Below are 25,257 nucleotides of genomic sequence, written 5' to 3' on the forward strand. Positions count from 1 at the left end.
CTCTTTGTATGAGATGCATTAGAATCATTTGGTTTATGTAAAGGGTTTCAGTGACTGGTTGTTGAATTCAAGAGGGAATTGAAGCTCTCATTTAAATTTTTTGAGGTAGAAGAAGACTGCACATCTGAGAATAGCTGAGAGCAGCAGTAAAACATGTCGAATAAAAAAGTAATCCTCAGCAAGGCAAGCTAGCAGAGCATTGTATAAGAGCTAGCAAAAACTACAGTGTATGTGAAGGCTCAAGTTGGGCAACTGGCTTTTGAGACCTTGCAAGTTAACAGTGATGATGAGGAAGCATAGCTTAATTTATTTGAAGGTTTATCTAATTGGGTTTCTCCAGGGTAAATGTTTGTGATTATCTCTCTTTGTGTGTCTGTTAGATTCACGTGCCTACTTACTTTCATTCCATGCAACTACAGCAGAATGCTAGAAAGCATGTAATTGATATGTTCAGTTGATCACAAGCATATTACTTATTCTTGACAACTAATAGGAAGAGTTCAATCTCACATAAGTTAAAGAATAAGCGTTCTCTTTGTTGCATTGTTGGCCTTGTGGAATAAAGTTCACGTCTGTAGTAGCATAGGAGTAGGAATTATGATGTAAAATAACTGTACACATGTATGTGAGCATATACAGAGTTAAATAAGCAATATATCATGTGATGACAGCTATACAGCTGTATAACATCAGTTTCTTGCCCATGTTTTTTCAATGTTATAGAACTTGGGAACAACACACGAGGAGAACTATATCTGTTTTAATGAACTATGCATTGGAATATCTAGACCAGTTATAAATCATTTTTAGTTTCTGATAGTCAAACTGAAGCTGTGCTTTAATTTTAAACAAGAAGCATATTTTTATGAGCACCATCATTTTGTATTCTTGAGATATTTATTCTCAGTAGTTCCTATACTATAAGGTAAACATTGCAATATTGAGAAAAATGTCACAAGATGCTTTCATAACTGGGTTTTTCTATGCAGCGGGATTTGGAGCGTCGGAACTATAAAATTAAAGAAGCAGCATTGGCATCTTGCTTGGTATTTGCTTTTGGCATTTCGCCAAAGTCTGTTGATGGGAAACTTCTTTTTGATTGGAAAGAAGCCACAAGTCCTGCTGTTGGTGACTTTCCTAGTATTGCTTCACAGGTTCTTTTCTAAAAGTCATAGAATTCCATGAAAGCAATTGCAAGTTTTCAATTTTTTATGTCTGTGAAGCTTAAAAGTTCATACAACATTATTGTTGATAATGTCAGAGTCATTTTCATGTTCATAGAAACACAGATCACTTAAAAATGTGATTTGTTTGCAATTGCAGTTTTCTGATTTTTCGAAATGATAAAGGCAGGGTATCTGTACTTATGAATACAGGTTATGGCAAAGAGGCAGCATGGGTCATGCATGGATCTTTCAATTCCCGAGTTGAATTCATTATTAGATCGTATCGCCATCTCTAGTACCAGGTATGCTTTCTTAGGTATACTGTAAAGCTATTAGTTGTATAAGGGAGGTTCTTCATTTTATCATAAAAGTTAAAAACAGTTAGCTTATCTGATTTGCAATTTCTGTCTTTGTGAATGCTACTTATCTGTGGCTGTTTGAAACTAGTTGTCAGTGGTTAATTTTGTGACATTTCAAGTTTAATGTCATTTTATTGATGTTGCAGGGAAGAGAAGGGTCATGTTTTGAGAGAGCTTATTTCTAAGACTACTTCTGGGGAGATGAAGTGGGTTCTGCGCTTTATTCTGAAGGGTAGTAATCTTGCTCAAACCTAGAAATATACAAGCCAGTAAATAAATTAAAAGATCCCTAAAAAAATTAAATGTGAATCAGTTTGCCATGCTTAATTAGGCAACTGCTGTTGTGGGGACTGCTTAGAGGTGCTGCAATCTTGGGTAAAGGCAATTTATTTTGCACTTGTTCAGCAATGATTAAATTTAGAGGGCATATTTGATATTTCGAATTGGAATCCCTGTAATTTGTTCTAGGAAGAAGAAATTGACAATTGCTATAGTTCTAGGAGTTGCTAAACAATAATTCTGTAATTATTGTAAAGCTGGCAATCAGTTTTTTGTTACATGATTTGCAAGAGAATCTCTATAGAAGAATCAAGGCTGAGATGGAGCATGCTTTCTAATAGACTTTCATGCCTTAGACAAATTTTAAATTTTCAAGCTTAAGCATGGAATTCACTGTCTTGGAATTTGATCATTTTCCATGTGTTAATCATTTAGGAGCACATCTCTGTGCATGGGTGTGGATTCCACTTGGGAAGGAAAATTCATGCTTTTCACATTTTCCATACCTACCTAGGCCTGGCACCTTCACCATGCCTTGGGCGGAATTTTACCTAAGGCAAGGAACTCACAATTTCTTGAATCCTCCTTGCACAGTTCATTTTGGCACCTTCCATTCATCTTGGGCACTATTTCACTGAAGTAATGGAATTTCACATTTTTCCTTCCCTCCAAGCGCCCCTCAATTTGGCGCCTTCCATTAGTCTAGGGCGCAATTTCCCATGTGCAAAGGAATTCAACCATCTTGAAATTTTCCATGCTACCTTCACTTTGGCGCCCCTAACTTGGCATGGGCGCAAATTTGCCATAGGCATGGAATTCATGATTTTCAAAATTTTCCATGAGTGCTTTAGTTTAGCGCCCCTATACTCCCCAGGGTGGAATTTTACACTAAAGGAGGAATTCATACTTTTTCTGGCATCTTCCATCACTTCCTTGTTTTGGCGCCTTCACCATGCCTTGGGCGGAATTTTACCTAAGGCAAGGAATTCACAATTTCTTCAATCCTCCTTGCACACTTCATTTTGGAGCCTTCCTTCTCCTTTGGGCGCTATTTCACCCAAGGAAGGAATTCATTGTGTTTTGGATTCTCCATGGGTGCCTCACTTTAGCGCCCCCCATCCTTGCTAGGCGAGTTCTTCATTGAAAGAGGAATTTTGACATTTCTTCCTTCTCTGATGCTAGATTTTCACATTGCTTTCCAGACTTGGATGATTTTTTTTTTAGCCTCTTTTGGATCGGGCCACCATATAAGAATTTGGCGTGATTTCCCAGACTTCGACAAATTTTTCGAGCTTTCCACTTCAAGAATGGGCTTCCAGCCCTCAACCATTTTCTGACTCTCCCTATTTTCTTTCTGACTTTCCGGAATTAGTAGTAGTCGCGAATGCTTGATCTTTGTCACCTTGCCTGAATGGTCCTGTTAGAACAAACTTTCCAAAAATAGAAACCTTTAAAATGTCAGCGTTAGATCCCTAGACAAGACACATGAATGACTTACTATAAATAGAAATCTTACTAAAAATAGAAATTATTAAAAGTAGTAAGTTTGATTTTTGGCAAAATGATGACATTCTGGGACTCAGTAAAATTCCTAAAAAATAGGAACTTTCTAAAAATAGAAAGTTGCTCCGTTTTGGCTCAAATTTTACTGGGAGGTTCTTGAAGGGTCCTAATTCCACTTGTATGTTTAGTTTGTTCAAAACTCTAATAGAAATCCCTAAAATCTAGGACTAAAGGCAGAAACCCTAAAATTGACGAAAAAAGCCCTAGACTTCATCAAATTTGCTCAAACGAAAAGTAGACTTAATCAAATTGACCCCCAAACACTCGCAAAACTGAGAGACTAACAAGACTGCCACCAAAACCCACAAAAACCAAGACCAAACGACCAAAAGGGCCTAAAGGTAGGGGGTTCGTATCTGGGATGGGGTGATGTGCAATTAGGTCACAACAAGACCTTGGGTTCGCAAGGTCCCTGGGGTGAACCCTGGCTGGACCCGGGCGAACCCAAGTGCTAACCTGGTTTGTGTCAGGAGGGCAAAAGGGGCGAACTCGATAACTCAGCTTTTGATGTAGATCACCTTAGATTTTGTGCTTAATCTTTGTTCTATCTAGGTCAGGGCTGTTTGTTAGGGTCTTGTTCGTATCTACAGGTTTGTCCTTTGTGCAAGGCTTTGACCTTGCTTAATGTGTACCTCTGCTTTGTGATTCATCCAATTAGGCTTTGATTGCTCTACTTTTTTTTGAGGTTGTTGGTATTTAGAAATGATTTTGAAAGGTTGTAATGTTGCAAGGGGATATGTTCACCTAGGTCACCCCCCTAAAATGCGTGTAAAAGATCAAAGATGGTAGGCAAGTTTCCTGGAATTATGTATCTAGATTCATTACTCCTTTTAATACACCAAGCTGAATTTTTTCACTATTAATTGTTGTTCGAATGCTTCTTGTATGATCATGTAAATAATTGCCTTTAAATACAAGCACATAGCATCAAATTGTGCAAACATGTGTTTATTTAAGTCACAATACCTAATAGGATGGGTGGGAATAAACCAAATTTGAATTTGAATTTTGAAATTTCAAAGGTTAACTTAGCACCCACAAAAGTGACCTTGGGTAGGCGAGTGGTCATGACTATATGAAGGATGAATGTCTAAGCATGTGTGGTACAATAAATGAAGTCTATATGGGAAGATGTGTAGGGATGGATAAGGTGCATATCGATGTATAGGGATGTGTGTATGAGTACAAATAAAGGCTAGTGGAACAAGCCCAACTTTGCACAAGTGTGCACCTTTTGATTCTATAAACATATACTAATCCATAGGGAAGAGCATTCTATTGATTTGTCTATCTAGAACAACTATGGAGGACTTGAGGACATGAAGAACCATGTGACTATGAAAGATTAGGGAAGAACATTCTATTGATTTGTCTAGCTAGAACAACTAGGAGGATTTGAGGGCAAGAAGAACCATGTGACTGTGTATCTTCTTCTTTGATCTTCGAGGATTAGATCAAAGAGGAAGATACATGTAGTCACATGTTTCTTGCTTTTCCTCAAGTCTTCCATAGTTGTTTTAGCTAGACAAGTCTACAAAATGTTATTTCCTAATCTTTTACCATGGGAGTTCTCATTCTTGATTCTTTTTGGTTTATTGCAACAACCCTAGATCTAAAACAAAGATACTAACACCTAAAAACAAAACATTTTGCCATTTTGAATTTGTGAGAAGATAGAAAGAGAACAATGAAACTAAGAAGAGAACAACAATGAGAAGAAAAGAGAGTACCAAAACTACATCATTTGGGGTAAGTTTACTATCCATTGTTCATTAGCACAAATCCTTTTGATTTTTTTTGTTCTTTCAAAGTTTTAAACAATTGGGGAGCTTTTTTGGTTTTTTGTTCTATGCTTGCACTTCCAACTGTGTTTTCTGAATAAAAAACCAAATCAATATGAGCAGTAGTGAAGGTAGTGAAGGTGAAGAGGTTGAGATTCAATAAAGAGGCCATAAAGGTACTTGGGTTCTTCTAGATGTGGGCGTGTTTCAGGTATCGTGGGTTCAAATAACTCTTTTGAATGCATTTTTGCTCCCCTAAAAACTTTTGCATAGGGTCTATTCGATTTCAAAACACTTCATTTGCATTTTGAAAGTTGAGTCCCTTGTACAGGTACGTCCTTTGATTCTACATTTAGCAAATTCTTTGGTCTTTATATCTCTCCTCAAACGCACACTCTACAATAGCATTTCTCTTGAATTTTTGTTCTTTCGATTAGGCGTACATTTTGCTTCTAGACTTTGCAAATTATTCACATACAACTTCCATTCTTTACTATGACTTTGCTTCATTAACTTGTGAATCATAGAAAAAGATAAACAAAGATGTAAACAACATGACCTATTTTTTGGGGTAAAAAGACTTTAGCTTGAACGTTTGACACAACACAGAAACTTCCAACTAGTACAACATTGCTCACTTATTTGATTCTTGTAATTTGTCTTTCATTATACTTGCACCTATTAGTCTGTTCTTCTGCTCTCTTACTTTGTTCTAGGTTTTTGCCTATGGTGCTATTACTGATATAGCAGCTAGTAATAGACATTACATTGTTCATGTCATCTTGTGCGTTACTTCAGCTTCAATCTTAGACCAATGCATTGAATGGAGAAATGCCATTTGTTAGTCTTATCACTTATGTGATAGAAAGTAAAATTAGTAAATTCATATTTACCATTCTGATTGGCTTAAGGTTTTTCAATTTGAAGGTCATTATTATGATAAGCTTCTGGATTCAACTGCATGTATTTTGATTGCATCAACGTTTCGGATCAAACTCCATGATCCATCATCAAGATGAGAGAGAGCTGTTGAGATAGAGTAGATAAATTGCAAACACAAAAGCTTAAAAAGGAGAGGAGAGGGTAGAGGAGTGGCACAATTTGCTAGGAGAGGACAAATATAATAAAAAATATAAAAAACAAGAATACAATATAAACACAAAAACCAAAAACACAAAAGAACAAGAATATATATATAAGCATATATATAAGTGGATGAAACTTTATAAGAAAATATACAAATGTGCATATATATATATATGGATATGAATACATACATAAAAGCAAAAGTGAAAATAAAAGAAAGAGAAAGTATATATATGCATGTGTGTAAATATATGTATATACAAATGTGTATTTAAATGTGCAAATAAGAAACTAAATCAAAAGGGGGGAAAAATATATGGATGTATATATATATATATATATAAATGAATAGAAAAATATAAACAGCAAAGCATGCAAAAGAGCAAAAATGCAAGTGAATGCATATGAGAATGAGGATGTATATGTATATGTATATGAATATATTTCTATATACATATAGATATACATGCATATGAGAATGAATTTGAAGGTCGCCAGATTTTGTGCAATTTTGATGTTTGCTGCCATCAATGAGTAACATTCTAGATTTATTCTGTTGAGTCATCATTTTGTATTTTTCTACTAACGCTAGCTTTACCTTGCCATATCTCTGAAAACCAAATTTTCAGATATACGGATTGGTTTGGGAGAAAACTCTGTTCTTGATGAGATTCATCCAGATGCTCGAGACATGATGGCCTCGTGTGTAGATTTAAGGAAAGTCTGTGTACATCTATTCAATCGTAATGTTCGATATTTGCGTCAGGTTAGTTCTAAAGTTTTCTCTTAGAGTTTTTTTGGGAATGGTGTTACATTACAAATAAGTACTTACATCTCATGATATCCATCAAAAGATTTTTTATCTCCAATTCTGATCCATTAAATTTATTTTCTTGTGTATTGTAACTATGTTGGTTGCTTTTAGCTACTCATTTCACCAATATATATTTTCTCACCCTCATTGTTCTGATGTACCTTGTCATTTAACTGTATAGCATTGAATTCTGTTCTAATTAATGTGACCTCTGGTTAATGCTTTATCAGGAACTTCTTGTAGGCAAGCCAGTGAAGTGCCAGCACTCTAAGCGAATGTGTTCTGTTGATGCCACTTGGGAATATGTAAGATCTATACCTTTGCTGTGTACACTGGTTAATTTAGATGATTTTCAAATGTATTAATTTGGACTTCAATTTTCCTGTGTTTTATTCAGTCTTAACAATTTTTACAGCCCAAATCAGTGAACACTGTTATGATGTTCCAGGTACATTCTCTGAGCCAAACAGAAATGGAGAGTTACATAACAGTATCTATTGGTTCGTGTTCATCTATAGTTTTCACTAATTATTAATTAATCCTAGTTACTTCTAGGTCATTTGTAATGGGTTTTTTAGGGAAAATAGTTAGCAGTTACCTCTGGTTTATACAAAAGCTAAAGAAACATGTTTTGTAGACCCAGACGGGTGTTGTCTCTGAAGGCATAGAGGCACAGATTGATTAAGTAATATGCTATTGTATCTCTGCTGGCGAGTGACAATTGTGAGACAAGTGTCGATGATGTCAGTTTTGTTCATATGCACAGGACTTAGCAGTACATGACACAACTCTTCCTTGTTATAACTAATATAAAAATGTAAAACTAATCTGGAATTCTGGAATATTTTAGTATTGACTGTAATATCTGATTGGAAATATTAATCCTTTTGTGTGCGTATGTGTACATACATATATGTATATGTATATAATATACATATATAGATGCGTGTATACATACACACATATATGTATCTATACATATCTATACACATATATTTGTTTATTTATACATAAATACATATACCTATGTAATTTATATATCAAGTTCATTTTCCATTAGAGATGGAAAATTTGTGTAAGACAAACTAGTTCAATTGGGCATTTTGAAGTAACATTGCATAGTTTTCTCTAGAGATTTCTTCTAGTTTTATGGTGGCCCAATATTGTTTTGTTTACACGGCAACCTGCATCTCACTGATCATTTTCTTCATGTTTTAGATGAGAAATAAATTACTGCCAAGAGCTAGTTGAATATATATATATATATATGTACCCATACTCTATATACACACACATTGAGCCACACATATATGTAGATATAGATATACATATATATGTATAAATATGTATATGTGTATACACACACATATGTAGATATAGATATGTATATATATATATATATATGTATGTATATGTACACATATGTATGTATATATATATCTACGTATGTATATATATACACATACATGTGTATATATAGATATGTATGTATGTGTATATATGCATACATGTATATATGTATACATACATACATATGTATATATGTATACATACATGCATGTATATGTATGTATACATATGTACATATGTATACAATTGTATATGTATATGTATATACATATATACAAATGTATACATATATATGTATACATATATATATTTATACATATACATATGTATATATATATGTATACATATATGTATATATTTATATATCGTTTTGCATTAGAGAGATGGAAAAATTGTGTGAGAGAGACTAGTTCAGCTGGGCATTTTGAAGTCATGATTACATAGTTTTCTCTAGAGATTTCCTCTTGTTTTATGGTGTTCCAATATTGTTTTCTTTATTACACTCGTCTCACTGATCATTTTGTTCAATGTTTTAGATGAAAGGGAAAGAAATTACTGCTGAGTGCAAGTTTGACGGTGATCGCATGCAAGTGCACAAAAATGAGACTTGTGTCCAGTTCTGGTCAAGGTAAATTATTTGAAACATATGTGATTTGTCATTACTGATTTCAAGAATAGACGTGGCAAAGTAACCTATGAAATTGTATGTTACTCCTTGTTGAAGATTCTTAGTTGGGAAGTTGTTCAGAAGCAATGGATTGCATAAATTTAATAATTAAATTGAAGTCAGTCTTTGTCTTAGACAGTATCATATCCCTTGACAGTTTTAAACTGCACTTAAGATAGAGCTGCCAATTTTGAGTTGGGATACAACTGGATGCAAATCTTTTCATGCAAACAAGGGCTGACCGGTGACATAAATTATAAAAAACATGAATGCTTTTTTTCTAAGAATGGTCTACAATTTGTAGGAAACCATGTTGATAGTATACATATTTTTTAATTGTATAAATAGTTTTCATTGATTGGGAAGAATCATGTACTGTTATAATAAAAATGGGTGGAATGTATGCATTCTTTGCACATCATATACCATCTGGGAGATTTTCTTATGAAAAATATGCAGAATAAGGTTGTTCATAGCAAGGGAATGGAACATATTGAAGCATGAATAGTGAAACACTGGACAATAATGGGCTTGAAACTGACAACCATCACACACACTAAGTCGCTGCAATGGGAGAATCATTTTTCAACTTTCCCTCTTGAGTGATTCTCAATATCTGAAATTTTTATAGGAATATGTAGGTTTACTCCATGTGGCCATCTTTCTAAATCCCTACCACATGGAAAGAGGAATCTTTTGTTGTTTTCCTTGGGGGATGTTCTGGTGTTTGGTTGAGATGATCGAAAGAGATTGTAATAGGCTGCCCCTATATGCTTCAATTTCCTTCCCAAACGACCTGAGGAATTTAGTCAAGCAGCTGCTATGCAAACCCCTTGTTCTGATTTTTCTTCTTAATGTAGTGGACTGAGGTTATGTTGATACCTGGTGCGTTTTGATTATTTTGGGACATCTTGATAGGGCTCACACAATAATGTACTCACAACTCACAAGCACAAGTACTAAGCTCAGAATCATTACAACAACAGTTGGAATACACTCAATGTAGTACCCCTGCCCTAATCAATTTCTAATCTCAGTTTAACCTTGGTTAGTTTATCATAATATAATGTTATAGTTAGATGTTTGATTTAATGCATAGCTGTCGATGTGGTTTTCGCACCAATTTGTATGCAAGTTAGTAATTCTCCTATTTCGTGTTATGATCTTGAGCTAACGCGTTCATTAAGTTTATATATGCATGCATGTATGACTCTTGGTTGCAGGAGATTTCAGGTACAACGCCGCATGAGTGCGAGGTTCGTCTTCACCTGGATTTGCAGGTTTGAGTGTACCTCTTTTAAGCCTTAGAGTTGGATTAGGTGGTCGTAAGACCCTAGTTGACCATAGTCGTGCTCAAGTAAGCATTGCCAGTCGTCGTCGGTATTCCCTTTTTGTTTGGGTTTGCGAGTCGTCTGTCTGGTTGACCTTCTTGGTTTGCGTGTTTGGTGTGTATGGTTAAATTGATTAATTAGTCCTTAGTATTTAATTTGATTAAATATGTGTTTGTGCATTAAAGATTAATGGACTAAATTAAACAGGGTTTCGTTATGCGATTATCGTTAATATTGAATTGCTCGAGTCAGTTTAGGAGCAAGTTAAATTCATGGCTAATTTTAAATATTAAATGCATTTTGTATATGCTGTTGAAAAAGAAAGATTTAATTTTAATTGAAAAAGAATTAATTTTATCTTCTTGGCATTTTGGAAATAGAAAGGTTAAATTGAATTAATTGAGAAAATCAATTTTGAATTGAAAAGCAATTTAATTTGTTGATATAGTTGGAAAATAAAGATTTTTGTGATTTATTTTAAATAAAAATTTTAAATCCAAAAATGAGATTTTTGGTCAAACTTCTCCCATTTAACCTAGACTTTTGGAAAATATTGGGGATTGAATTTTTTTTGGAGAAAAATATATTTTTGGAAAATATTTTGGAGGAAAGATTTGGGGATTTTGGAAGGAGAAGGATTTCTTGAGCTGCAGGTTGGGGCTCTTCATCAGATCCTTTCTAGGAATGCTTAGTGAGGTAGGAATTCTGGTTATCAGTTAGTTATTGTTTAAATTTAAAAAAAAATGGGCATCGGATGTTCTTCATGCTATTTGGTTTTAATTTCTCCATTGATTGCCTCAAGGTTATGAATCATTGTGGAATTAGTTGGTATTGGTTTATTGTTTGCATCCTTGCATGGAAAATGAGCTTTCTTATGCCCAAAAGGATTATCCTTTCAATTTTGAAAACCTCTCATATTCTGGAAATTTCTGTGTTGTTTTAAAAAAAAAATATCTGTTTTAAGTCTCTGGGAGACTGACTGTGTTTTTTATTCACAGTAAATAAATTTAAAAAAATAAAATAATTCTTTTTAAGTCTCTGGGAGACTGGTTTATTAGACTGTGTTTTACACAGTAAACATCTAAAAAAAAAAATGAAAAAAAAAAAGTTTGAAACCCCAACCACGTGGGAGAGTTCCCCACCACGTGGAGGGGTGCTGCGTGTCCCTTTGGGCAGCAGCGCTTCCCATGGGGGCTGCGTGCTCCCTTTGGGAACAGCAGCGCTCCCATGGGGGCTGCGTGCTCCCATTGGGAAGAAGCGTGAGCTCCCAAGGGGGGGCCCCACGTGAGTACCCTCCCCCATTTAAATGCTGTTTTTTTTTAGTTTTTAAAAATGTTTTTTTTTATTCAAAAAAAAATATATATAATATTTTAATATTATTTAATGTTAATTTTTAATTAAGTTTTTAATTATGATTAATGTGGCATAAATTATAATTCATGATTAATTTGATATTAATTAATTGTATAATGGAATATATACGTTAATTAATATTCAAATTTCATTTTATGATTAACGCACTTTTTTTAATTAAATTCTAGAATTGCTAATTTTGCAATTAAATATTAATTGGTTATATTTTATTAATCTTGGATTAATAAATATATACCTTAATTAATAGTTAATTTGGGTATTTGTCTAATTGAGGAAGTATTGTTTAAAAAAAAAAAATAGAATATTATTTTATTGGAAAATTGTTGAAATATGATATATTTACTAATTGATTATGTTAAATAATATTTTATTCAAGAACATATCATTTGAGTAATTGAGAAGTAAATGAAATATTTTATCATTGGATATTTTGATCATTTAAACGATATACTATTGGAAATTAATAATGTATTGTTTGGAATGTTGGTGAGTTAATGGTAATTTCAATTTGTAAAATTATGGTATAGTTATAATCTTCCTCTGTTTTGAGACATAGGCAAATGGACCATTGGAATTGTGGTATTGTACTCACCTGGTAACGATGATTTTTCTGTCAATGCAATTCGAAAACTTAGATCATTAGAAAACTTGATTGACTATTAATGTTCAAATCAATATGGGAAATATTGTCTTTTCCGGTTATTGCCTATGCGAGTTTAATTTCTATATTCGCTTTTGCTTATGTAATGGCAAGTCGTACTTTGTTCGATTGGACCCTGTCGTATGGATTGATTTGGGTACCTTTTCCAGTCCTCGGTTATGAGTTTGACTATTGTTTTGTGGTAGTGTCGTAATTGGTCATATCCTCTATGTGGGTGTCGAATGATGAATCATGGTTGACCATAGTTGGTCAAGTCTCTGGTTAGAGTACCGTCAGTAAGTGTACCACTTTTGAGTCGTGTTTGACCAGATGGTTGTTCCCTCCTTCTTGAACTCCGTTCGTCTGACCATGTGTATTTCTTGGTTTTTGAGTTCGTTCGAGTTTAGTCTAGTGTCGTATGGGAAAGTGGCTTTCGATTGGGGGCCGCACCCAAAGTGGCTGCTGGGTAACCTGTCGAAAGTGAGTCTAATAAGTGATAACTTAACAGTAGATTAGAATGTAATCTCTAAGTAAGATAATTGTGCCTCACACATGGGACGAGTGCTAACACAGACTCGACATGCTGTGAGAAGGTTTGGAATGGCAAACCATCATCCTTGTCTTCACGAAAGGATGTGTGGGTCCACATGAGACTTGGATGGGCCGGAGGTTCGGATTAGGTTGCCAGGGTAACCCAGTGTATGGGGCCGGAACCTATGAAGACCTGCCAGGGTAGCCATACCAGGTTGTGTGATGACACTTGTCCCTACGTTCTCTTGGGTGTTGTTGTATGGTCTTGATAGGAGCACCTTTTGTGGAGTCGTCCTGTGATTTATGCCCTTGTGAGTATCGGTTTCATGTTAGACCTTGGGTGGTGATGACTCAGTTTTGTGAATGTTCAAATGGGCCTTTGTATTAGCTTTGATTATGTTCAGCTGGATCCTTTTCTTTTCAAGGATCGTTTATGTATTTATTGACCGATGCGGTCGTTTGTATATTGATTATGTTTCGCTTTGATGGCAGGATTGTAAATGGTGTAACCTCTTGTATTCTTAACTTTATTAATTATCAGAGGGGTCTTGCAGTTGAGCAGACCCGGAGATGTAGCCCTTTAGGGGTGAACTCCGAGATCATTATGGTGTTATGTGATGTTATTCTCTTATGTTTCCCTTATTCAATTTATCATGTATGAATAGCTTATGTTAGAATGTATAAGTGGATAAGATGGAATTAACTTTAAATGCTTGTATGCAGTCCTTTCTTGAATGCAGTAAATTGGATCATGAATGAATGTAGCTTAGTATAATGGAATATGTTCAGTTGTTGTTAAGAAAATTAAGTATGCTTGAAAAGATCTCATAAGTTTATGATGAAATTCTTGTGTGTTAGAATATTAGATGCATGGCTTGTATTTTAATGAAAAGCTTGAATGAGGATTATGAATAGATCTTAATGGATGAACCTTATCTTGTGAATTATATATTTTCATCTTTTGAAAGAAGTTATCCTTGTTTAAGAATTATCTCGTTATAAGATAATCAACTTATTGGATTAATTGTGAGTGTTAAGTGAAAGACATAATTAAGTAATCACGTTGGGAAACTCTTTAGGTGTTAGTTGATGTCTTCCGCTATGTAATCTGAATCTTTGATAGCTTGTTGTATCTTAATGTGGTGTAACTTAAAAAAAATAAAAATTATTGCACTCCATTTGTGCGTTTTAGCTTTATCCCTTCGGGGTTTCTTGGCGGGGCATTACACTCAAGATCATCTATAATTTATGCTTCAACTCACAGCTAACAAGTATGAGAACAAGACTAATATTATTCCAATGCTAGTTATTTCCAGTCATTTCAATAAATCCTAGCTCAGTCAACAATATAACCAGTCAATGCCAATGATTGAAAACAGAGTTCCAATTAACAGTGATAATTGCACCTGAGATAAATTTTAGTCTGTCCACAGTTATTCTCCGATGTCCAATGCAAACTACATGCCCAGGCTCAGTTTGAAGGGTCTGTCCCCGCGTACAAGCTATTACCAGCACTGCCTGTAACTCAAAACGTTGGCTGTAGCATGTGTTCATTCTGACCTGTAGGTACTAGGCAAGCAAAAACCTCCATATCCAGCTCAAAAGACTCCATTTGCTGTATCGTTCCCTTAAGCACTGAAAGAATATGCACGTCCAGCTCCAGTGAATACTCACAGCAAATATTTGCAGGCGTATTAACTAGGGTGACTGCTCCAGCTCTGTATTGTATGTGCCCAGCTAATAAACGTGCTCAGAAATCACTAATGGCGCCCAGCAAGAATCACGCCCAGCAGTCTAAATGGCTCCAGCAAAGAACTATTGGCCTGCCCTCTTGGTGTCTTCAGCGGCTATCAATGTTGGGGAATGTGGCTTAGTTCAGACCCTCCATCTTTTCTACGCCTGGTGTATTCTGCGATTTTTCCCTGTGATAAGCAAACGGTTCTGCTAGAAGGCCAGACTTACTTCTTCCTGAATCTGCCCAACCTTACATTCCCATGGACTATCACTTCTGCACATCGTCCAGTATTTGTTTCCTGTGACTGTCCAAACTCAACGTCCCAGTCTATCTCTGCAATTTATTTGAAGATTTCTCAGGCCTGATGTTGCACAGGTATAGGAAATGTCACTATTGAGGGATTTCATCCTCAAGAGCCAAAGATTTCCAGAATTGAATCCAGAAACACAAATGCCAAGAATACACAATTTCCAATGTCTACAGTAGCTTTCCAAGCTCACATTTATATTTTCATTTTGGCACAATTACCAATGCACCATAAATGTGGGATAAAAGAATGTTATAATTAAATATAAATATCCCCTTATGTCTCCACAATGAAAGGGAACTTTTAATTTTTCCCTTTAAACATTAGTCCCAACATTTATTAATCAATAAAGTTAAATATTTAAATTTAACTTTAGGAACTTTTAGTTTAATTGCCCAATTAATTAATGGCTCATTAAATTGGCAATCCTGATGAAGAATTAAATGCACCAAAATACCGACATCCAAAAATGCATCAAATATTTCTAGTCATCGAGCCACAACTGACTTACTATAAATAGTAAGTTTCTAGAAACCCCGCCAGAACACCTCCGATTGGCTTGAAATTGAAATTGCCTAGGCCAAATCTCACACTGGTCCTTGTAAAGTCTTGGTTAGCCCTCGGGACCATGGTAAGATGGGCTAACGACAGATCACCACATAACTGGCTAAAAGGAGGACATTACAGAGATGATGGCTTTTGTGACTACTAAGGCCACCCTTCATAGTTCTAAATCTAGACTGAAGTCCAAGCATTGATATCTTTGCTGGAGGCTTTTTGTTTGGAGACATCGTATGATTCTATAAGATGACTCGTTTTATTGGCCAATCAAAAGGTTCTTAGCTCCTTGACACCATAACCTTCTTTTCTTCATTGGCCTTGAATGTTTTGACAAGAATTGACATTTGTACTGTAGTAATTAGTGCATAACTTCTGTATATGTTTTCCTGTTTTAAAAATGACAAACAAATGCTTCATATCCAACAGGTTGAGCCTTGACAAATGTCTATGATAGATTTGTGGTTGACAAACTAATTTCTATCGTGTTTTTACTTTGGGACACAATTGAGAGATGTGCAATACTTTGCTATTGATTACTAAATAAGATAAATTGAAATTTTGATGCCATTTTTTTGCCAAAATCAGGTACAGTCCACTACTGTCTTACAATAGACACCAATCTAGCCATTTTTAGGTCCTGGTCCAGCCAGCTGATCATTTTAACCATATGAGACCAACCTTTTGGAAGCAATAGGGAATTTATAATTTTTTCTCAGTTGCATTGGGAAGACAAGCTCTTGGTCGTATACCAGAAAATATGGGGAAGTCCCCAATGAACTGTTGGCTCTAGTTCTATCTGCCCAAAGGGCGAATCTCAATTGTGTGCCAATCTTTTGGATTTCTCTCTAATAGTTTCTTGATCACACTTAGAAAATTCTTATTCGTAGATTCGGCTAACCCATTACCTTGTGGATAATAATTCAATGAAAACTTAAGAGTTATACCATATTCAAAAGCCCAATTTGAAAACTTTAATGATGTAAAAGTAGAACCATTATCACAAACAAGAGCATGTGGACATCCAAACCTGGTTATGATGTTTTCCTCTAAAAATTTAATTACCACATCAGTAGTACATGACTTCAAAGCTTGAGCTTCTGACCACCGAGTACAGTAATCAGTTGTGGTTAGAATGTACTCACATGTTTGTGAGTATCTCGGAACAAGGTAGGCCAATAATAGCTCGCTCTTAAAATTTGGTGCACTATAGCCAAACTTGCACCATGACTAGTCCCAAATTTGTTGTGAAAATGCTCCATAATCTGTTTCGCTTCATCTTTGCCAACACATTGTAGATAAATTCCTTCTCCTTTAGTATAAAACTGAGCCTTGTAGCATAAAATGTTGACTCTTCAATCTCAATGCTCTCTTCTGAGCAGGGCTCATATGAGCGAGACACTTTTGATTAAGTAAATAACAAACAATATCTTTATACCATTCATTTTTAGTGATATCCTTGAGTGCATAGACTTGTTGGACCAATCTGGGTTCGTCCACTGCTAAAGTTTGCGTTAATGCTTGACCTCTAACAAGACTCATTGCTTGGATCTCGATGTTGTACTCTTGGATAGTGGCGACCCACTTTCCTCACCTTTCTCCTAGTTCATTCTACATAAGGAGTGTCTTGACTATTGCATCTGGCACTATGGCGTAAACTTTAGTCCTTAAAATATAATGCCTGAACTTCTTAATTGCTTTCACCAAAGCATAAGCTTGTTTCTCTACATTTGGATATCTCATCTTTGCATCTTTCAGCGGCGAGCTCATGAATGCTATGGGATGCTCATCTTTATCTTCATTTATTTGCGTAAGGATAGCAACACATGTATGTTTTGAAGCAAATGAATATAAGTAGAAGGGCCTCATATAATCTAGACTGACCAAAACTGGAGCCTCGGCGATGGTGGACTTGATCTCTTCAAATGCTCTCGTTGCTTCTGTTGTCCATTCCATCTTGGCTTCTTTCTTCAGCATCTCATTCAATCGTCACACTATCTCAGCAAATCCTAAGATAAATTTCCTCACGAAATTGATTTTACCAAAGGACTTTAGTTCTTTCTTACTACTTGGGAGGTTAATCTTTGATGTAGCTTCAATTCTTTCCGAATCAATGGAAATTCCTCTTTCTGAGATAACATGTCCTAGCAATTTTCCTTCTGTGACTCTGAACATGCATTTCTTGGGATTAAGAGATATCCCGTATTTTCTACATCTCTGAAATACTTTTCTCAAATCTTCAATATGATCTTCTTTCTTCCTTGAGAAAACTATAATGTCATCCATGTAAATAATCTAAGTTACCGGATTCGGGTTCGGATTCGGCAAAAAAAAATAATTCTTGGGCACGGGTACGGGTGCGTCCATACATATATATATATTTTAATTATATATATATACCCATATATTATGTATATGTTCAATATATACAATCCATACAAAAATAAAATATACAATGTGACTTACCATACATAAATGATAAATGATAAATGATAAATCCATAATTGCCAATGCCAATAAATATTCATATATCGCAAATGTAATCAGTAAACTAATAACTAAAGTCTAATATCATATTCATAATTTGCAAAAAAGATAATATTCAAGTTTCAAGTCTTTTTTAAAAAGTCATAAAGGGGCGAATTAGAGTTTTATTATAAAAAAACTATTTTAAAAAGTCTTTTATTGTTTTTTTGACCCGTGGGCCCCGTTTTTGGGAAACCACGGGCCTGGGTTCACGCGGGTCCTCCTGGGTTCGACCTGGGTTCCACTCGGGTCCTTCCTAGGTGGCCGGGTTCCCTGTGGGTCCCAAAACATGAAGCGAAACAGAAATTCAACATTAGGTAACACAAATTCTGGAAAATATAAGAGATTTGATCAAAAGCTGGAAAATTTGTCCTCAGAATACTTGATTTTCAGACTTAGGATGACTGATTGCACTAATTAAGTCTCAAGACACCCCTGTAAACTCAAAAAATGTACGATTCGGTGCCCAAAAATGAATGTCCAGGTCTGAAAACACTTGTCAATGCTTAGAAAATGACTGATTTTAAGTGTCTAAATGGTGCATCAAGTCTGATTTTTTGAGAACAATGTCTGGATACACCTTCCCAAACTCAGAAGATGGAGGAAATTGCAATCAAATGTGATGTCTCAGTTCTGATTTCTGAGTGTAAATGTCTGAGAACACCCCTGTAACTTGCACTTCAATGGCTGGAAAGTTGTCTCAGATTTGATTTTCTAAGTACGAAGTCTGAAGAGGTATGCTCAGAAAATGACTGATTTGAAACTCAAAAAAGTTTACCGAGGTCTGCAAATGTCACTTGGAAGTCTGAATACACTCAGAAAGTGATTGATTTTTGATATCAAAGTTGTAATAAAGTCTGATTTCTGAGGACTGAGTCTGAATACGCCCTCCAATGTCTGAAAATACTCAGAAAATGGTGTATTGAAGTTTGATTTTTTGATGTTAAAGTCTGAATACACCTTCTGAAAGTCTGAAAATGTCTTCCAAAAGTCTGAAGACACACTGAAAAGGATAAATATTAATGGCTGAAAGTGATCACAGCCATGGCATGTACTTGCATTTGAATTGTTTTACTTTCCAAAACTCAGAAACGGTCCAATCTGGGCACTGTCATTATTGTCAATGGGTTAAATTATTTGCCCTAAATCTAGCATGGGACATTACATCATGTGCTTGACTGTGGGACCTTTTTTTTGATGATTTTGATTCAAACTACTCAACCAATTTCAAATCGCTGGATTATTGTTGAAGAACTCAATTATTTTTCTCAGCGTATTGTTATTATATTTTAGATTGTTAGTAGCAGCCTGTTGAACACTCGAACAGCCTTGTTGAACACTTGTAGCAGCCTGAACAATACCCGAAACACTATTGAAAGTGTCCTACAAGTAAACCTGCAGCATGTGCTTGACTATAGGACCTTCTTGATTTGAACTACTTGATCAATTTTAGAACGCTAAATTATTCCAGCAGAACTCAATTATTTGGCTCATTAGCATATTGTCATCCAATTTGTTACACTGTCAGTAGTAACATAGTGATACATATAAAGCCGGGAGTATTGAAATCTATGAACAGAAGCTTTTATGTATCAATTATTGCGGACCATAATTTATTATTACATGAGATAGTTCTTTTGCATAAGTTCATCTCAAGAATGTTCTTCATATGTTGGTCTTGGTTATCTCATAACATTTGTTACGTAGAGGCATAGTTGGGTTATTGATGAAATCTGGATTTTTCCCTGTTCATTATATTGAAAATCTTTTTATTCATTGATTTCTCAATTACAGGATTTTGTAGCTAATTGTGGATTGGTGAGGATTATGGGCATAACTTATTTTTGAGGCAAAAATCATTAATAGTCTTGCAATAGTTAGGGATAGTCAGTTCTCTATGATTGCTGAGGTTAGGTCAATGAAATACTCTGTAGATTCTCTAGCGTTTCTGAATTTAAAACTCACTGTCATTTTTTTGCCTGTCATTTTGCTGGTGGATGTCTATTTTTCCTCTTGGGAGTTTGAAGAAACATTTTCTACACATCTCGTCTTGTACAGGGCAAGGAACCCTGTCATAGGCTTATTTCTCTTTAACTTTCAATTATACATGTACAGGTTAATGCCAAGAAAATTGGGATTCAATACATTTGCCTTGTATTTCTGTAGGAATCATGCAGCAAATATGTTCAACTGCACAGCACATTGTGGGTCTTCTTTGAAATGTTTCTTGCCATATTGCATATTATTAGGCAAGACCCATTTGGGTTTTTTAATAAAGGTTTTCTTTGTGAGGAATCTCCACATTATTGTTGGGATCCTGCATCACCTGAAAAGTGAAAACCCATCAGTTTGGTTTTAGTTTTTTGCTCAAGTTTGGTTTTTTCTTTTCAAGGTTTCCTTGCATGTGTCTCTTCAGGTCTTCCCCTTCAGGCCATGTCTTACTTTGACGGTGCCTGACAGTTCATTGGTGGGGCTCACATGCTTAGTTAGCATATGGGACCCACATCCTTATTCAAAATGGTTGTCATTTGCATTCAGCCTTCCTGAAATTCCTAGATGGTCACATAGGGTCCATAGAGCAAAGTTGAGGATTTGATTTATTTATTAAGAAGGACCTGTTATATCTGCTGATTCTTTGGGACCCACATTGCTTTCTCTTGGCATGAGCATCTAAGTCTTGACTTGCTGGAATCCACCTAATATCTTCTTGAATGTGGGATGAGCTGGATGTAAGTACAAGAAAAGGAAGTGAGACCATTCATTCTTTACCGGAGCAACTTCCTAAAAGAATAATCCAACAATAAACCTGGGTGTTTCATTCCCTACACCCTGGTGGGACTTGTGTAAGGCCATTTCTTGGCATTATGTCCATGCTGGTGATTCTACTTACGTGGAAGAAAGTCATGGTAAATCATTGACAGAAAATACTATTTCCAAGCTCCTCATTTCTGCTGGGGCCCACAAATCTGGCTTAAGGTGCATCTTGGGTTTGGATGGTTACTATTGGTGGGGTCTGCCTAAGGTTTACCTTTGGGAGATGACTTCCTTTTATTAAATTGGATGTGGGAGCTACTTGCAGACTGATGTTTCTCTTGCATTGCATTTACTAGCAGGTGGTTACTAATCAAAGCAGTCCTGACAGCGTTTGATTCCTCCTATTTTGAATTTGTGTAGTAATCTTTTGGGGAATGGTATCCATTTTTGAGGACAAGCATAAATATGCTAAAGTTAGGTTTTTTTTGGAAACTAGTTGAGGAACCAGTATTCAGGGCCATAGGAAGTTCATAGTGGAGCATCATTTCTGCTGGTCTAATAAGTCTGTAAAAGCAGGCAGTGACGAGAATTTTTTTTTGAGTATTTGAAATCATTGTGACTGGCTGAAGGTCAGTGAACGTGACTGAGTAGCTGCTGTTGTAAATTTTCTGGGCGTGTGTGGTTGCTGGTATTGGCTGCTCTTTACTGTGTGCCTGATCTCTAACTGCGTCAGATACTAGGCCGTATGTTATGAACTTGAGGATGGTTTTTCTTCATTAAACTTGATCACAGGATATGATAGCATTATTTCTGCCGGTCTAATAAGTCTGTAAAAGCAGGCAGTGACGAGAATTTTTTTTTGAGCATTTGAAATGATTGTGACTGGCTGAAGCTCAGTGAACTGGACTGAGTAGCTTCTGTTGTAAATTTTCTGGGTGTGTGTGGTTGCTGGTATTGGCTGCTCTTTACTGTGTGCCTGATTTCCAACTGCGTCAAATACTAGGCCGTATGTTACGAACTTGAGGATGGTTTTTCTTCATTAAACTTGATCACAGGATAGGATAGCATTATTTCTGCCGGTCTGATTAGTCTGTAAAAGCAGGCAGTGACGAGAATTTTTTTTTGAGTATTTGAAATCAAAGTTCAAAAACTCGGACTCGCCACGGACTCGGCAAACCAAAAATTTGGACTCGGACTCGGACTCGTGAAAGACTCGCGAAATACTCGGCAAAAAAACAAACCGTAGTTTTACAAAAAAACAAAAAGAAATTAATGCATTTAGAGAACATAAGAGCCATAATTGAAACATTACACATGTCATATGATCAGCAAACGCGCAATATTTGAAATTTCATCGTTCATACAGTTTCAAACTTTCAACTCTAAAATGTATAATACCAAGATTTCTTCAATGCTAATTATGTTGTTATATGGAGCCTAATCAGACTCGGAGGTTAAATTTTCCCTACTTCCATCAGCGCAGTTTCCCCCTATATTTTTTGACGGGGGTTTGGGGGCAGCGCCCCCAAGTTGGGGTCAAGGGGCAGACTTTTATTATTTTATAAAGGCGTTGAGTGTTATTTTTCTATTGGTCCACGTCCAATTAGGGTTACCAAATTTTCCCTACTTCCATCAGCGCAGTTTCCCCCTATATTTTTTGACGGGGGTTTGGGGGCAGCGCCCCCAAGTTGGGGTCAAGGGGCAGACTTTTATTATTTTATAAAGGCGTCGAGTGTTATTTTTCTATTGGTCCACGCCCAATTAGGGTTACCTCTTAACCCCCAAAAAAGTCAAAAAGGGGGGGAGTTACGCCAAATGAAGGCAAAAAAAAGGAAAAAAAAACTCATTTTTAAAGCTTGCCTGATGGTTTTTCTGGGTCGCGCGAGTCCATCTGAAAGACTTGCGAGTCCGTGCAAAAGACTCGCGCGAGTCCTTGCAAAAGAATCGTGAGTCTTTCAAATGGACTCGCTAGAACTCGCCTCGCGAGTCGACTCGTGGCTTCCACGAGTCCGTGGTGAGTCCACGAGTTTTTAAACTATGTTTGAAATGATTGTGACTGGCTGAAGGTCAGTGAACTGGACTGAGTAGCTTCTGTTGTAAATTTTCTGGGTGTGTGTGGTTGCTGGTATTCGCTGCTCTTAACTGTGTGCCTGATCTCCAACTGCGTCAAATACTAGGCCGTATGTTATGAACTTGAGGATGGTTTTTCTTCATTAAACTTGATCACAGGATAGAATGGTGTTTCTTTTAATAATAGTGATGCCTTACATTGGCTATGCTTATTAATGTTCTTCCAGATGCTATTTCTTTATTTTTTTTTTTTGTATTTCAGCTGTGATTTATTAGTATTAGTCTCCATGCAGGAATGGGAAAGAACATGATGAATATAAATCGGCTCTAGGAGAGATACTTCATCGCTGTATACTTTCTACACAGTTAGTTCTGTTTTCTCTTAAAACCTGTAATAGTTGATTGTACGGATACATTTTTTACTGCTGTCTTTCTCTAGAATCTGTTCTAGTTTGATAATGTAATTAAACATACATCTTCTTTGGCAAGGTTTTTGATAGGGCTTGCTATGGGATTTGACACTTTCAGTTTTCTTTTTCTTCTCCCAGATGTATTCTGGATGGAGAATTGCTTGTTTGGGATTCTCTGGAGAAACGTTTTAAGCAAAGAACTAATTCGTTGAATCGGCATGCAGGTATAGTAGAACATTCCTTATGATTTTGCATGTTATTTTTTATCACCAGCTTCTAATATGGTTTAAGGGTATTCTACTGAGAAATGTTCACTGTTGCTAAATATTTCTTTCCATGTTCTATGCTATCAATGCAGCAGCTGCAGCCAAAAAGGGTTTTGAGACAACTGAAAAGGTGCTTCTTTAATTAACTCTCGCTCGTTATCTTAAGTCATATTCTTTGTGATACATTTCTTTAACAGAGATTATTACTGAAAAGGAGAATTCATGCATTTTTATTGTCTGTTGGATTGAAGCCGATCCCTCTGTATATATACTAAACTTTTATTTCAAAAGATAATTTAAATCTCCTCGTTACTATACAGAAAGCAGGAGTTGCTTAATTTATACATAAGATTTGGGATATATCTAATAATTCACACTATCTTAATAAACATGTCTTTTCATCATTATTCTTAGTTACTGACTTTGATACTGATGTTCATTTTAATGCATAAAAATGTAGTCTTGAGATTACTTTGTGAGAGATTTGATGCTCTTCTTTTGTGTTTTCAATATATGTCAGTATTATTTACCAATTACCAGCATTCAGATTAGGGACAGTTTGGTTTTTATCTTTGGATTTGATATCTATTAAATAATCAATGTGCATGACTTTATCATTATTCTTAGTTGCTCACTTTGATATTGATATTCATTTAAGTGCATAAAAGATATAGCTTTGAGATTACTATTTGAGTGCTTCGTTTCTCTTCTCTTTTAATTTTAATATATGTCAATATTCAGGTTGAAGATTGAGTTTGGTTGTAACTACGAAAGAATAGACTCCAAGAGCAAGGAAGTCCATGCCCTTAAGATATGGCTCATTTTATACTTAAGAACAAGTGGGCGTTAATGCCTTTTTGATTGTTTGAGCCTTTGATGCTTGTCAAAGAAGGTTTGCTGCTGCTTCCTATTGATGATCTTGTTCCCCATATTCAAGGAGAGTAGGATGGTTACATTGTGCTTTATAAGGAGAGGAACTTGCCTAATTGGGGAACAAGGAGCAGTTGGCAAGCAAGGTGAACTGGTACCCAAAGGAGGATGTGAGGCAAAAAATACCTCACTTGGTGAGATCCTAAGCTTTTGGAGACCGAACACCTCATAATTGGGAAGGTGATCTGTCAATTGGATCTTGATTGGTTGGTTTCTGTTAATGTCAGCAAAGATGGTAGAAGACGTAGAAATTTTTGTCGATGATGGTTTTTAAGCTGATCACACACTCCCCTGTACTAAAAGATTACCTTGGGTTGATCATGAGCATCTCATTAGGTCAGAGATTCAGGGAAGTGTTGGAAAACAAAGCATTTTGGTGTTGGCAATGAAATCACTGGTTTCAAATAAAGCAATGGTTGCAAATGACATCTCTTGCCCTTCCAAGTGTTATGTGCAAGGAAAGACACCCCATATGGTTTGTGAAATTTATATAAACAAAGGGAGGGTCTTGTACAGAGGTTAGTTCATGTTATTTCCTTCCTAAATATTCATAGAATGATGTTGCTGGCTAAAAACCAGAGTTTTCTTGGTGTTGCAGGTAAGCTATAGGTGTGGAATTTGGTTGTTCTATCTATTCCGAAAAGAGGGGATAGCAGCCTATCTATTCTATCTGCCCTACTATTCTAAAGGCTGTATATTGGTACTTCAACGGATACTTCCACTCAATCCCTTTAGAATAGTAGGGCCCTCTGCCTCTATT

The 25,257-nt window shown here is 35.8% G+C and overlaps 1 protein-coding gene across 1 annotated transcript in view; it reads left to right on the forward strand.

The window, feature by feature from the left end:
- LOC131071923 (DNA ligase 4) overlaps positions 1–24,417 on the forward strand; it is a 30,516-nt gene extending 6,099 nt beyond the window's left edge. Inside the window, exons 2-11 of the mRNA XM_059207765.1 lie at positions 990–1,154; positions 1,377–1,468; positions 1,672–1,757; positions 6,864–7,000; positions 7,279–7,353; positions 8,935–9,026; positions 23,185–23,256; positions 23,440–23,525; positions 23,660–23,697; positions 24,309–24,417. Coding sequence (XP_059063748.1) covers positions 990–1,154; positions 1,377–1,468; positions 1,672–1,757; positions 6,864–7,000; positions 7,279–7,353; positions 8,935–9,026; positions 23,185–23,256; positions 23,440–23,525; positions 23,660–23,697; positions 24,309–24,320 — 855 coding nt within the window. The 3' untranslated portion in view covers positions 24,321–24,417. The remainder of the gene's footprint in view (positions 1–989; positions 1,155–1,376; positions 1,469–1,671; positions 1,758–6,863; positions 7,001–7,278; positions 7,354–8,934; positions 9,027–23,184; positions 23,257–23,439; positions 23,526–23,659; positions 23,698–24,308) is intronic.
- The last annotated feature ends 840 nt before the right edge of the window (positions 24,418–25,257 follow it).

Source organism: Cryptomeria japonica, chromosome 7, assembly GCF_030272615.1.
Source record: "Cryptomeria japonica chromosome 7, Sugi_1.0, whole genome shotgun sequence".
Taxonomy (NCBI): Eukaryota; Viridiplantae; Streptophyta; class Pinopsida; order Cupressales; family Cupressaceae; genus Cryptomeria; species Cryptomeria japonica.